Raw genomic sequence first — 13806 nt, forward strand, 5'->3', positions numbered from 1 at the left:
GAAGAAGAAGAAAGAAGAAGAAGAAGAAGAAGAAGAAGAAGAAGAAGAAGAAGAAGAAGAAGAAGAAGAAGAAGAAGAAGAAGAAGAAGAAGAAAAGAAAAATCAGGGCCACCAAATAGCTCAGTGGATTAAAGCACCTGCAAGCAGATGCAGGGGCCAGGGATTCGATCCCTGGAGTGCACTGAGACAGCAATTGAGACTGGACATGGTGGCACAAGCCTGTGATCCCAGCTCTTGGGAGGCTGAAAATAGGCTGGTCACTTCGAGTCTGATCTAGTAGTGAGACCCTGAACAACCTGTAGACCCTTCCCTAAAATACAAAAAAGTAGAAAGAAAAAAGAAAAATTAGAGTCACTGATATCCAAATCATTTTCAAACTGGTAAAAGAAACAGGGTTTTAAACATAGGGGGCTGGGGAGATAGCTCAGTAGAATAAGCGCTTGCCTACAAGCACAGAGTCCTGAGATCAATCCTTGGTACTGCAAAATAAATAAATAATTAAAAATCATTTATTCATAATGGAATTATAAATACAAATTTCAATGAGTAAGGTCACAGGAAATCTGCTCATAATTCAAGGTGAAAGAGGGCAATTTCCTTTTCTACAGTGGAACAACTTATATAAAATTCCCCATTTTTTAATCTTTCTTTTCTCTTGTATCTTCACTTGTTTTGAACCCTCTGACTTAAAAATATTCTGATAACAATGTGGTATCTTGAATGAAACTAAATTAGGCATGTGCACTAAAATAAAACATGATAGTTTCTATTTGACTTAAACATTACTGGTACAGGCATAATTATAATGGAATAGGAAGTGGAAAATGAGATTGTTAATATTCTATTAAAAGAAACACTAAATAATTCTGCCCAAAGGACAAGACATTTCCTGGTAAAATACAGTTTTCCCTTCAGATTTTTTTAATCAGTCTGGAAATATTTCATAACTCCATAAGAAAGCCAAGCTTTCAACCATGAAATTGGTTCATTGCTGATTCTTTCTCCTCTTTTACAATTTTGTGGAAATTAATTGGCCCTGATTTTGATAAGGTATTAAAGGCTATTTTCATCTGCATCCATTAATGACAGCTTGGAATATTTAACATGTAAGAAACATTTAAAAAGCAAGAAATTTCTTAAATTTTCAAATAAGCAGATGTGCCCTTCCCTTGTGCAATTACATATTGTTTATACATATAATGAGAATTGTTTTAATTGCTTCTCCTAAAAGGTTAATTTCACACTAATGTAAAGACATATAATATGACAAATATGAGCCAATGACCATTCTGCTTGCTATATGTTACCTTCACTCTCTCTGCTCCCCTTTCTAGTTATCTACTATGTCCATCTGCGCCTTCAGTCAGGTTCTCCAGCTTTACCACACTTTTCTACAGATCCAAGAAGGTTGACCTACAAGCTGGAAAAACCATGCTTTCCTGTGACAGGGCGGGCCAAGTCGTACATGTAAGGATTCGAAATTCCAAGAGCGGGACATATGCCTAGTTACACTACATAGTAGAATTTCATGGCCAACTAATGTAAAAAGCACCTGAAAAAAATCTTTTTTTTTTTTTTTTTTTTTGGTGGAACCAGGGATTGAACTCAGGTCGTTGTGCTTGCCAGGGAAGCACTTATTCCACTGAGCCATCTCTCCGGCCCCTAAACTTTTTATTTTTAAAACTTGTGATACTTGGGGAATGTGCAAGGTTTATATGTGCACATGTTTGTATTTGAAAAATAATGCATATTTGTAATGATTTTATTTATAGAAGGGAATATATATTCAAAAACCTCTCATGTAAAATAGTAGTAACACAGTATATATTAAATTTTCATTATGACTTTGATGGTGCTTTTTAAATTCAGAACATAATAGCGATATCCTTAAGCTAATGAAATATGATAAACATGCAAATTAATTATCCCAATTAAGTCTCTTAAACGAAAATTAACTTTTATCAGTATGAAATGCTAATTAACTTTTATCAATATAAAGACGCATTAAAATATCAGTGTAGTCTTTGTACCTTTGCAATCGTGAACAGGTACACTCTCCCCTCCTCTTTCTTGAGGTCGTTCATGTACGTGGGCGCGCCCACCAGGAGGACATCCGTAATGGTGTCTCTATCCACATCCACCGAACACAGCACGCTACCAAAATAGGAGCCAATCTGAAGCAGCAAAGTACATGAGGCTTAGGAATCCTGAGACTTGCACACGTACAATATAATACTGCAGCGTGGTTAATCCACTCAGTGGACAAAAATGGAATGTTGAGTACTTGCAAGGTGTTGAGAAGAGAAAGATGCAGCGTGACCCCTTCCCTGCCCCGGCTAACACTTGGCTCTTCACCTCACTGTGCGGAACGAGAGCTAGGAACATGCCTCTGGAACACAGGCTCCAGAAACCCCCTCTAGAGCATCTGATGAAACGTCTCGCTAGCGTGGGATTCTGGGGAAAAGCACTTTAAAATGAGCGGTCCAGGTATTTCTGAGGCCAGCCGGCCACCAGGGAAACCCTCCACGTGCGGGACGTCACGCAGCAAGGCAGAGGCAGAAGTGGGGCAGACAAGTCAGTGAGTTGCAGCGCCTAGCGCACTGTCACAGAAGCTGCGATCAGAGCGCACGGGGGGGCGGGGGGGGGCTGGGGGCCCGGAAAGACACAGCACCCCTGGAATTCACCCTAGGCAAGGCACGTTCCTGTGCGGATGGAAATGGGTGAGGGCGGGTGATGCCTGCATGGCCTGGTCTGGGATGTGTAAGGAGCTGCCAGGTAGAGCAGGGCGCGGGGAGGAGAGGCAGACAGCCGTGAGAGAGGTGGGAACAGGAGCACGCGTCCTCCCCATTGTTCAGCTCGGGCCACGTGAACACTTCCTGAGCATTTCCTAACACAGTCATGTATTTGCTCAAAATCAATATGTTCCTCTTTAAAATATTAAGGAGGAGGGAAAAGTCGATAGCCCTACATAGTTGTTGACCAAAGAAGCCAAGAACTCAGATTTTACTATAGAAAATTCAGAGCAACAGCGGGATCAGATTTAATCCCAGTAAGCAGAAATCTGCAGAAAGTTTTTCCTTCTTACTGAAGAAAACCAGTTTTTATTGGCTGTCAGGGGTCAGAGGTGCTTGGTTTGAATAAGTGAAAGCCCGTGGGTCAGAACTGCTTAGAGAGGAAACAGGAACCACTGTTTTGGTTAAAAAATAAAATTATTTTATCTACTAAACAATGACCTTTGCTAAATGGGTCATGTAGAATTCATCACAGGGTCTGACACAATGGCCACACTCAAGCGGACAGTAGCAGGTAGAGGAACCATTTGACAAATCCCTGGCTCCCAGCATGCACTTGCTACGAAGCAGTAGTTGGGTTCCTGCCCTCAAGACTAAACAACGCCCCAAAGTTAATGCCTTGGGAAGACAAATATATGAATGGAAACACAACCAAACAGAAAGGATTTGGAACGAGGTAGAATTGGGCTGTAACGACAGTTCAACTCCAGTAGAGCTGTGTGGTCATAAAAAGCCAGCTAAACTCTCAATAACCTGTCAAAAAGGGATGGTAGATATTGTAGTAAAGTTGTGAAGATTTAAGATATACTTGTATACATAAATTCAGAGTAGAAATCTGAGCACAGAGGAGGCATTCAATACATGTTAGCTGCCCTTTTTATCCACCCAACTTACCACCTGCTCTGCTTGCCCATAAAGTTAGTTTTACCTGCTGAATGACGACACACACCTGATCCCCTCTGTGAGTTTGAATGACCATGACGTTGCCACGCTCATCGAGGCTGTACAGAATTATCTGGCCGGTGTAATTTGCCCGAGGAGCACCAGCAACAAAGTGAACACTTTTCTCAGTAGAAATCGCAGCCACAGAGTAACCTACAGGAGGAGTCACAGCGTTAGTGCCCTGGCTATCTCAGACAAACAAGGTCTGCAAAATTTGTAGACTGGATCAGGGGTCCTCTCATGTTAGGTGTGATGCACTGTTCCCCGGGCTCCCGGATGTGCCACTGAAGGTGTCCCCCTATTTCTGCCACGAGCTGTTCCTGCCCTTTCCATTCTAGCAAAGCCCAGTGTAGGCAGAAACTCATCTGCACAGCCATCCCTGGACTCCTGACTCTCAGTCTCAGACTTGAAGTCTGCATTTGCTGCTTAGCAGATGGCTTAACTTCAAGCAAGACTGTAGCCTCTCTGGCTGCAGGAGTTGCGGTGGAATTTGTATGTAGCATAACCAACTTAAGGACTAGCCCTGGCAAAGGGGCTCAGAATCAGTGGTTCTTTGTAAGAGAAACAAAAATACTAGCAGCTCTAAAATAATCCAAGATTATAGTGGAGTGTGCTGACTTTGAAAAAAGATTTCCATTTTGGAGAAACACAATCACATTCTAGGGATTGCAACTGACTGGGCAGCCAGAGGAGATTTGTGTGTAAAACACAGTGCTTCAGGCAAGCACAGGGGCCAGGGTTTGATCCCTGGCACTGCATGCTGTGCCGGCTCCGCCCCCAGGTGGGGTGAGCCAGTAATGGAGTCTGGGCGTGATGGTGCATGCCTGTAACCCCAACACTGGGGAGGCAGAAAACAGGAGGATCACTACGAGTCCCAGCTGTGTAGTGAGACCCTGAAAAATAAAATCATTCAGCGCTTCATTGAGCAGCTATGGGCAGAAGCTTGGTGGGGCAGAGGCAATGTGCGTACAAGCACCAAATGTGCATACATTAGACGCCAGGGCAGAGGCTTCGCTGAGCTGACCCGAGATTCCACAAGGAGCTGGTGTAAAGGAAGGACGCGTTAGTCTGCTGAGCCATACCCTCCTATGCAGTACCTAAGTATGAGCTGTGATTTCTGTCTTGCAGAACTTGGTCAAAGGCTGCTTTAGGAAAGATGGAGTATCCGTGGGACGTCACCTGAACTACTGTCCCGCTCCAGTCGAAAGCTCCCACTGCACCCAACATCAGAATGTCCTACAATAATTGAAAAATGAAGATCAGTGAGATGAGTCACCTTTACAGTGTAAGAACAAAGTACAGGCAAAACAATGGAATAAGTTGTCTATATTTGAAGAAAACAAGCATTAATGAGGTAAAACATATATATATATATATATTTCTATGGTGATGACATACCTCAGAATTGTTTTAATGAGTTTGTACTGGAAAGCAAGCCTTACCATGGGCTATGTTATCCTGGGCTGTAATGACTCTCACATATATAGTTAATTCTTTATAAAAAGAAGCCATTACAGAGCCATCTTCAAATTTCCATTCAAACTTATACACTTGTAAGTTTTGAGCCCTTCTCAGCCTTTAGAGAAGAGTCAGAGGCAAAACCTCTAGCTATAGTTCACTGGAAACTCATAGTGAATGTGAGGCATGGCTGAGTAATAGGAAGCGCTGACGTGAGGGTGGTGAGCAGCTGCTGCTGCCTCCCAGGCCCGTCAGAGCAGGCCCCCTTCTGACCCACTGTGGTCCTTCTCGAATGTTCCTCTGACACCTATTTTGGTCCTATCAAATCCTACCTATTTGATAATGCTGCCACTACAAAGGGCTCCTCTAGCTGCCCCAGTCTATCTGCTGGAAGAAACACACGCAACAGACTTTCCTAGGTAGGGTGGTCAGAGAAACCAGGCTACTCTGTATTGGCTCAAGCCGGGTCTGAGTAGTCAGATACAAATCAGCAGGGGAGGTGGGCTGGAGAGCAGGGAAGACGCTATTTTTGATCTTAGATATTAGAAAACACAGATCATATGATTTCAGATTAAAAATAGTAAATAGGGAAGTGATGTGCCCCACCTTGAGGAGGAGAGACCAAGACATTATGCAAATGAGCATCGTAAAATCAGAGACTCTGGGCAGAGGCTCACGAATGGATTCCAGGGAATGTAGAGCACCTCACAGGATTTTATGTGAAACCCTCTGCATACAGATTCATTTACATTTTTTTCCATGGGAAGGTATCATAACTCTTAGGAGCATCTCTGAGGATTGCTGATCCAGGAGAAAGTAGCACCATTCGTTCCAGACAGAGAATGAGCTCTTTGTGGCCCTTGCTCCGCCCGAGCTCACAGCTATCCCCTCACTATCACTGTCCCCTAACTGTCCAAAGCCACTCCCTAACTGCTCCTTGACCATTTCCCAGGGCCTCACACCTCTCGGCTCTTTCCCCTACCCCATTCATATCCTGGGGAAATGAGAGGCTTGGAGTGGGTATTTCTGACCAAGAAGAAAGAAATCAGAAGACAGGCAGAGACTCCAATTCTGTCTCATATTTTTCTTAGCTCCTTAGGTTTTCAAATATTTTGTCTCTTTTCTTACAAAATGAGAACATGGCAACTCAGAATGTAACAGTGTCAGAGTTGATGAGCATGTGTGTTCTTGACTCAGGTTTGCAGTAGCTAATTGATTCAAAGGAAGTTCCTGCAGGCATCGGACTGAAAATTAATACAGGAGTGTGTAAAGTATTCCACATGCAATATATTTGCTCCCTATAGAAAATGCCTTTGAAATAGGGAAGGAAAGGTATTGTTGCCCTTAATATTTTAGGGGTAAATCAGCTGCACAAAGAAACTTAAAGACTGTAAGTTCTATGAACCAGAAATGTCAGTCACCAGGTGACTGTTTTCCTACTTTCTGCATCTTGAGGTATGAAAAGAACAATATGGCTTGAAGTTGTCTGCTATACACACATTGTGAGGAGAGTAATCCGCGCTGAATCCTACTTGGGACATTTCCAGCTGGATGTGTTCTCCTCCTTGAACAGTACCTGCAAGCACAGTTTCAGAACCTGCATTACTCTCAGCAGTTGCAACGAAAGTGTTCAAACGCAGGCAGAGATCTACAACACACACACACACACACACACACACACACACACAGAGTGCTCTAATAGCCTCCCAAAAATCTACAGCAGAGGGTCCTTGGAAGAGAAAAGCACTAAGGAAATGCTGCAGCAGAATACAGAAACCCACAAATCTTGCAAGGCAGTATGCCAAGTTAGCTTTACTATGAATTGGGCATTTGGGTATTTAATGGGGCACTCATGAAATTCCTAACATCAAAAAACGCCGACCAAAGAAGGAGATGAAGTTAAGGTGAAAACTGAAGTCATGTTTTTTTTTTTTTCATTTGTCATTACTAGAGAAACTAAGTGAATTTTTAGCTTTCAAGTGTGGTACCGCTAAATGCACAAGTTTCTCAGGTGCCACGAGAGCAGCGGGCGACTGATCGCAGTGCGGTCCTTGCTCACAGATGCGTAGGCTAGCCACGCGGAGCCAGGACCCTGGGGCGAGTAGGGATTTCACCAATTGCTAAGTCTGTCCTAGCTTTACGAAAGTGCTTTTCTCTGTGTCTACCACAGTAAAGCTCAACGAGTCCTCATTCATTTTCCAGGTATTTAATGGAAATCTAATGAAAAATTATGTCTCATTAATGCTCACAAAAAGGAAATTAAATCCTGGAGAAATTGTTCTGTATGACATGCTCTTGTTTAGAGGATGTAATAATTCACATAGAATGAATAGAGGTCATTTTTAATAAACTATCACAGTGTTTTTCAAAACTCTTTTTTTTTGCCTCCAAATTCTGTCATAGCAGATAATGTACAAAATCACTTCTAGTTAGCTTCCAGATGAAACGGAGTTGATCTGTTCCTGCCACTGAAAAGAGACTGGGTTCCAAGCATGGATGGCTTGGTAATCTTACATTAGCTCAGAGAAAATTACCTTTTTATAAGAATGTAGGCAACTTCAAAGTATCATTATATATGTGAGAAATAATAAAACTGGAAATTTTAGCGGCGAAGGAGGAGATCAAGGCTTGACTGTAGCAGTGAGCTTCTCAATTTATGCAAACCCCTTCAAAGTGGTGCTTGATGGGTAGGTGCTCAATAAAAGACTTTCTCCATTACTGAAGAACACCTCCATCCGCTGACCTTCTGGAAACAGGATGGCTCTACTAGACTAGATTTTCCAAGGCCTATGAGTGAAGTACTTTAGACCCAATAAGTATTTCCCCAAAACTGAGTCATTGAAAACTTCACTATAATTTTATAATTTTAAAAGCATATATACTCATTACAAACAAATACAAGAACTTCACAAATTTTGTAATCTAGTATAGATGGTAAAACAACGACCATAATATTGCTAAACTGTCCCCTAAAATTCATAACAATTTATCATCTTACCAACTGTGTACGAACTTCTTTGCTTCTAAGTGATCTCTCTAAATTTAAAAACCATTAAAATGTGCAATTTTCTAGATAAAACGTAATAGTGGTCGAATTTGTATCTCTAACTGAAATTGAGGATATTTTCCAGCCATTCGTATTTTCTCTTTTATAAATTATTTTATCTATTTTTTCTTACTTATCTGTAGAAGTTTCTTTTATACAATGTACACAAGCTACCATTCACAGGCCTACAATGAGATAATAAAATGTCAAGGACTAACAAACATTTTTTCAAGAAAATTCTTGAAAGGTGTTCTTTTACCTTCAATGCTGAAAATGCGTTCTCCTAATGTTCCCGCCTTTTCTAGGAGAGCCACTTCATCAGCTACGTTGAAAAAGAATCTGTCTGTGGGAAGACTAGCAATTGCTTTGATTTCTTTTATTAAATTTTTAGTATCAAGGGCATTTCGGTTTAAGTACCCAAGAACCTAGAAAAGAATAGAAGAGGAGAAAAGGTCATTTCCTCCTACCGCCTTTGCCTATCAGAGCAGTCTAGTCTGTTGCCAAACATCACCCATGCTCTGGAGAAGCAAATCAAGCAGCAGTCCTACAGGCATTTGTTTAGTTGACTGAAGATCGGCAAGAAGTAGAGCCAGAAAAGCCCATTTATGACAAACTAAGCACCAATGAGAAGAGCAGGCTGGAAAAATAATGCCATCAAGAGCCATACATCCATGAACTGTAAAACAAGTACGAAGAAAGCCACTTACTGCTATGCCAAACCTCAGGATGTTGTCGCTGTTGCACTGCTCAATCACAGACTGCAGCTTGGAGCCATCGTGTGACTCCCCGTCGGTCACAACCACCATCACTTTGGTAGCACCCGGCCGGCCTCCAGAAGCTGCCGAATAAGCAAAAGTCCTGTGGTAGAGAGAAGGCTCCCGTCACCGCATGAAGGCAGCAGGTTTGAAGCAGAAATAAGAAACCAGCTTCCTTAAACCCAACCTCATGAGGTGGGATTGTTGATATGGCTACTAAGAGCGCTCTACTTGTAGCTGTAGAATATCATAAAAATAGAATCCTCGCTTGATATTAAAAAGTACTTTCATGGCATGTGTGTGTGTGCATGTGCGTGCGTGGGGTGTGTGTGTGTGTGTGTGTGTGTGTGTGTGTGTGTTTATTCCAGGATTCCTTAGAAAAATTTCTTATAAGAAAATTAAATTCATTAACATTAGTCAACAGAGCAAAGATCCTGCTGTCATAAAATTCACTCGCTGGGCCGGTGTATACTTTTCAATGCAATTACTTTTCAAAAAGTGATACAGACACATGGCCAAAAAAAAAAATTAAATTATTTCAAAAGGCATAAACAAAAATGTGACACCAGGCCCCTGTGCAGGAGTAACAACTCATTTCAGTCTCTCATGCTTCTGCCTAGAAAGCGTTCTATTTACAGGAGAGGAGTATGCATAGTCTACTTCCTAAACGTTTACACAATGAAGGGCATATTTTAAAAGCAGGTCTTTTTTTTTCATTCTTATAGAAAGTTTCTGCATCAGGACACAGACAGCCCCATTCTTTTCACTGTCTACATGATATGTCACTTTTTGGAGAGACCAGTTAATTTAACTCATGCTTCATTATTGGAAATTGGGGCCGTTTGGAGGTTTACAAGTAATGCTGTAACAGATGTCCCCATGTATGCATTCTTTCATGGTTTTTCAAATGTGTCGGTGGGATACACTGTTAGTAAAAATATTAGGGCACAGTTTATACATACACATCGAGTTCTAGTAGACAATATCAGCTGTAGTAAATAAGATTAATTCTAGAAGATAACATCAATTTATATTACCTTTTGTGTAATTGTAAGAATGCAACTACCCATTCCCTGGCAATGAAGATTATTAAAATTTTTAAACTTTGGATTTTTGATTATTGAGAAATAATATAATAAGATGTTCCTCTGTTCATTGACCATCTTTTGAATTTCACTATATTCAAATGTTCTGTGTTCATGTAATCAAAGTCATTAATCTTGTCTCTTTTATTCTTGACTTGGTATTTTACAGAGCTATAACTAAAGACTTTTTTTAAGTCACAAGTTTCATAAACTTTTTAAAAAATCTTTTTATTTATTTATGTATTTAGTACAAGGTCTCACTATGCAGCTCTGATCCTCCTGGCTCAGCCACCCCAACACTGAGAGTATAGCTGTGAACCTCTGTGCCTGGATTCATTGGCAGCACAGTGTACCCAGGGCTGGACCAGAGCAGCGTGTGCTACTGGGGATTGAACTTGGGTCCTTGCACTTGCGAGGCAGGCACGTAGATTGCTGAGCTATCTCCCCTGCTCTCATAAACTTTTAATGGTTTGATTTTCTTAGATTTGAAATTTTGGTCCAGTTGAAATCCACTTTGCTGTGAAGAATAAAAGCAAATTTTCAGATTTATTTGGTTTCCAGATACCTGGCCGGTTGTCTGACAATTTATTCTCCCTCTGTATACTGGGCTGTCCTGTTCCACATTCTTCCTGGGTAATGTCACCTACTCTTTCAGATGAATTACACCTATTAGATCCTTTAACACCTATATATTTTCTGCTTGTCTCTTTCACATTCATATTTATAGATTCAGCGCTTAGTAGGTCTTTTTGCCTGAATGTCAGGAGCAGTCAAAGTCAATGATCTTAAAGCTGAGCTTATCATTTATTTCTGAAACATTTTATGTATTTTTATTATAAAAAGTAGAACCATAGCAAACTTTCCCATAGCTGCCAGCCACACACACACGTAAGTTACAACACTCACACCAAATCCCTCTTGGGTGAAGGATACCCTTTATGACATACTGTACTGTTGATTTCAAGCATGTTCATAAAGTTTTGAGGATTGAAATAGTATCTCCTTTAATTCTGATTCCCTGTAGACCCTGGCGCAATAAATTACAACCTTAGCTATTCAGAAGGAAGGTGAATGAAAACATGAAAGCAAACAGTATTTGCTCAAAGTGTCAGAAACACATTGAGTATTTTGAGGAGAGGGAGGGAGGTAAGAGATAAAGAAACGAGTAAGAAGTTAGACTCTTCCTACAATAGGAACTAAGTCATGTCAGCCCGGGAAAAAGTGGTGGCACAAAGAAGGAAGAAAAGTTTGGAGAAGATGATGAAAGCCAGACTAGTCCTTTCTTGACAGTAACCGTCACCCTGGAGAGAAAGGCTGGCCGGACCTCTAGCTGCTTCTGGTGGGAAGTGCTACTCCCTGTGCCCCTCTGGGAACAGGCGCCCTATGCGGCTCCCGTTCTAATGAAGTCACCTTGTAACCCAACTGTATCTTCTCCTCTTCACCCAGCTTACTGGACCAGAAAGGACACTTAGCCTAATGACAGCTGGCATACTGAACAGCAGCAGGGCACGAGGTGACTCGGCCCAAAATGACAACTAAGTAGAGACAACAATGATCAAACCAGCTGTATCTTCTCTTATGGTAAATCAGCCTCTGGGACATGAGGAGGGCCATCAGTTGGTGGTAACAGCAACTCAAAGGTACCCAGAAAAAGCAAAGAGAGAGACCAGGAAATGCAGGAAGAGAAATGCAGGCTATGGTGACTGAACAGATGTGTAATCAAGGGAGAAATGGAAAGAAATGAAGGAAACAATGGTGAAAATAGTCATTGTGTCTGAGTGTCTGGGAGAGTAGGGAGTGGCAGGAGCAAAAATGACAAAGTCATGAGGACTGGCAGGGAAAGGAATAAGGCCATCTCAGGACATGCAGAATTTGATAAGAGAGCCAACACTCCCAATACAGCTCTTTAGTGTCACTAGTCACGTGACTGCTGGGAGAGGACTCAGGGCTGACCATGTAGCAACGGGGTGACCCATGCTGATGTTACAGGAGGGGATGCAGTTCCTAAGCTATGAGGAAGACAGGCCACTGTTCAATGGAGAAAACTAGGAGAGAAAGCCAATGAAGAGGCAGAAGCTGCTGACAGGAAGTTGGCAGGGATCCCAGAAGCTTGTGATGTGACCATTGGGTTCAGAAGAGCAGTGTCTGTGCAGATTTGTCCAACTTTCATGAGATGAGAGGATGAGCCCTGAGGCAGGACCACTGGGCTAGACAGACCCACAGGCCAGGCTGGCCTGTGGAGGAGCTAAGGGCTCCTGGGAAGGAAGGGAAGGGAGCAGAGAGAGCTTTTCCAAGGAATGATGGTATTGGGAAGGAGCTACTCCCAAGATGAAGAAGGCACAAAGTGGGTTTAAAAGGAAGGAAGGCAAGGATATATTCTCATTCTCTCTCTCTCTCTCTCTCTCTCTCTCTCTCTCTCTCTCTCTCTCCCTAACAGTTGAAAGGAACAGCAGTTTTATAAAGGTATCAGGTTAAATAAAGTAGAGGTGGAACTAACAGAGCTGAAAAAATAGGGAAAGACACACACACACACACACACACACACACACACACACAAAAAAAGACTAAGCTTGGAATGAGACTGTGTTGCGTAGCTGTAAAGTTCACTCTTCCCATTGGTTATGCCAAGTACAGCAAACTCATTCAATGCAATTCAAGCCAATATGTTTAATTCTATGACTCAATAATTTGCATAAAATGCTCATTGGCTTAATTTGTGTGATGTTTTGACAAATATTAAAGGGCAGATTCCTTCATTTCTTAATATTTTAATCTAAGATCTGATCATTTCATTTAACTCAAGTAAAGGAATACAAAAACCATGTCTTATCTTATAAAAATCCTAAAGCCAAAGATTTTTCACTTCATTTCTGAAGTGTTCTCTCAAATTATTCAAGTCAATGCGCAGGCATGTCTTCTTTATTAGTTCTGACTTAAGTATGGCTTCCAGATATATATATATATATATTCTTTTTCCTCTTAGCATATCTATCGTGCCAAAATGCTGGCCTTTAACATCAAAACTTACCTTGCATATTGAATTGCTTTGAAAGTATTTGTGAGGTCCCCACCAGATTGGAACGTCTGAGACGTTGCTCGAATCATTTCCTCTTTGGTTTTAAAAGTATTCAGGTTATATACAACTCTTGGTTCATTGCCATATTGGATCAAGGCAACCTTCAAAAGAGTGGAATCTTATTAATGGCTGCCATTACATTATAATTAATTTCTACTTAGCCAATACAGTAAAACCCAAAAGTACATTTAGCGTGGTCTGATGGGTTAAAGACGAGTTCTATTTTTTCCTTTAGGCTTAAATTTCTTTCAGTGGAGTGACTTCTTCAGTAGAGCTCTTCAGCGTGCAGCAGTACTACTGCCGAGAAAGATGATGTGTATCAACACATGACTTGCTTTGCAGGAGTGAGCACGGCAGAATTTTTCATGAGTGACTCTAAAATCTTGGATATTGGTGAACAGCACAAGGTTTATGAAACACAGATTAGAATGGCTCTAAGTAAACTTCCCAAGTGCAGTGGACATGGGGTTGCAGGTAACTGTAAGCAACCCTAAATGTAGGGGATTCTCATCTACCTAGGGAAATGATAGAATAAAGAATCAGAGCTGAATACAAAGAAAGAAAGAAAGAAAGAAAGAGAGAGAGAGAGAGAGAGAGAGAGAGAGAGAGAGAGAGAGAGAAAGAGAGAGAGAAAGAAAGAAAGAAAGAAAGA

At 41.4% G+C, this 13806-nt stretch overlaps 1 protein-coding gene across 1 annotated transcript in view; it reads right to left on the reverse strand.

The window, feature by feature from the left end:
- Itga2 (integrin subunit alpha 2) overlaps positions 1-13806 on the reverse strand; it is a 93345-nt gene that overhangs the window by 29381 nt on the left and 50158 nt on the right. The window contains exons 7-13 of the mRNA XM_023708954.1: positions 13107-13255; positions 8946-9096; positions 8498-8663; positions 6692-6768; positions 4832-4970; positions 3742-3887; positions 2031-2174 (exon numbers count right to left, since the gene is read on the reverse strand). Of these exons, the coding sequence (XP_023564722.1) occupies positions 2031-2174; positions 3742-3887; positions 4832-4970; positions 6692-6768; positions 8498-8663; positions 8946-9096; positions 13107-13255 (972 nt within the window). The remainder of the gene's footprint in view (positions 1-2030; positions 2175-3741; positions 3888-4831; positions 4971-6691; positions 6769-8497; positions 8664-8945; positions 9097-13106; positions 13256-13806) is intronic.

This window comes from Octodon degus, unplaced genomic scaffold (genome assembly GCF_000260255.1).
Source record: "Octodon degus isolate 3935 unplaced genomic scaffold, OctDeg1.0 scaffold00001, whole genome shotgun sequence".
Lineage (NCBI taxonomy): Eukaryota > Metazoa > Chordata > Mammalia > Rodentia > Octodontidae > Octodon > Octodon degus.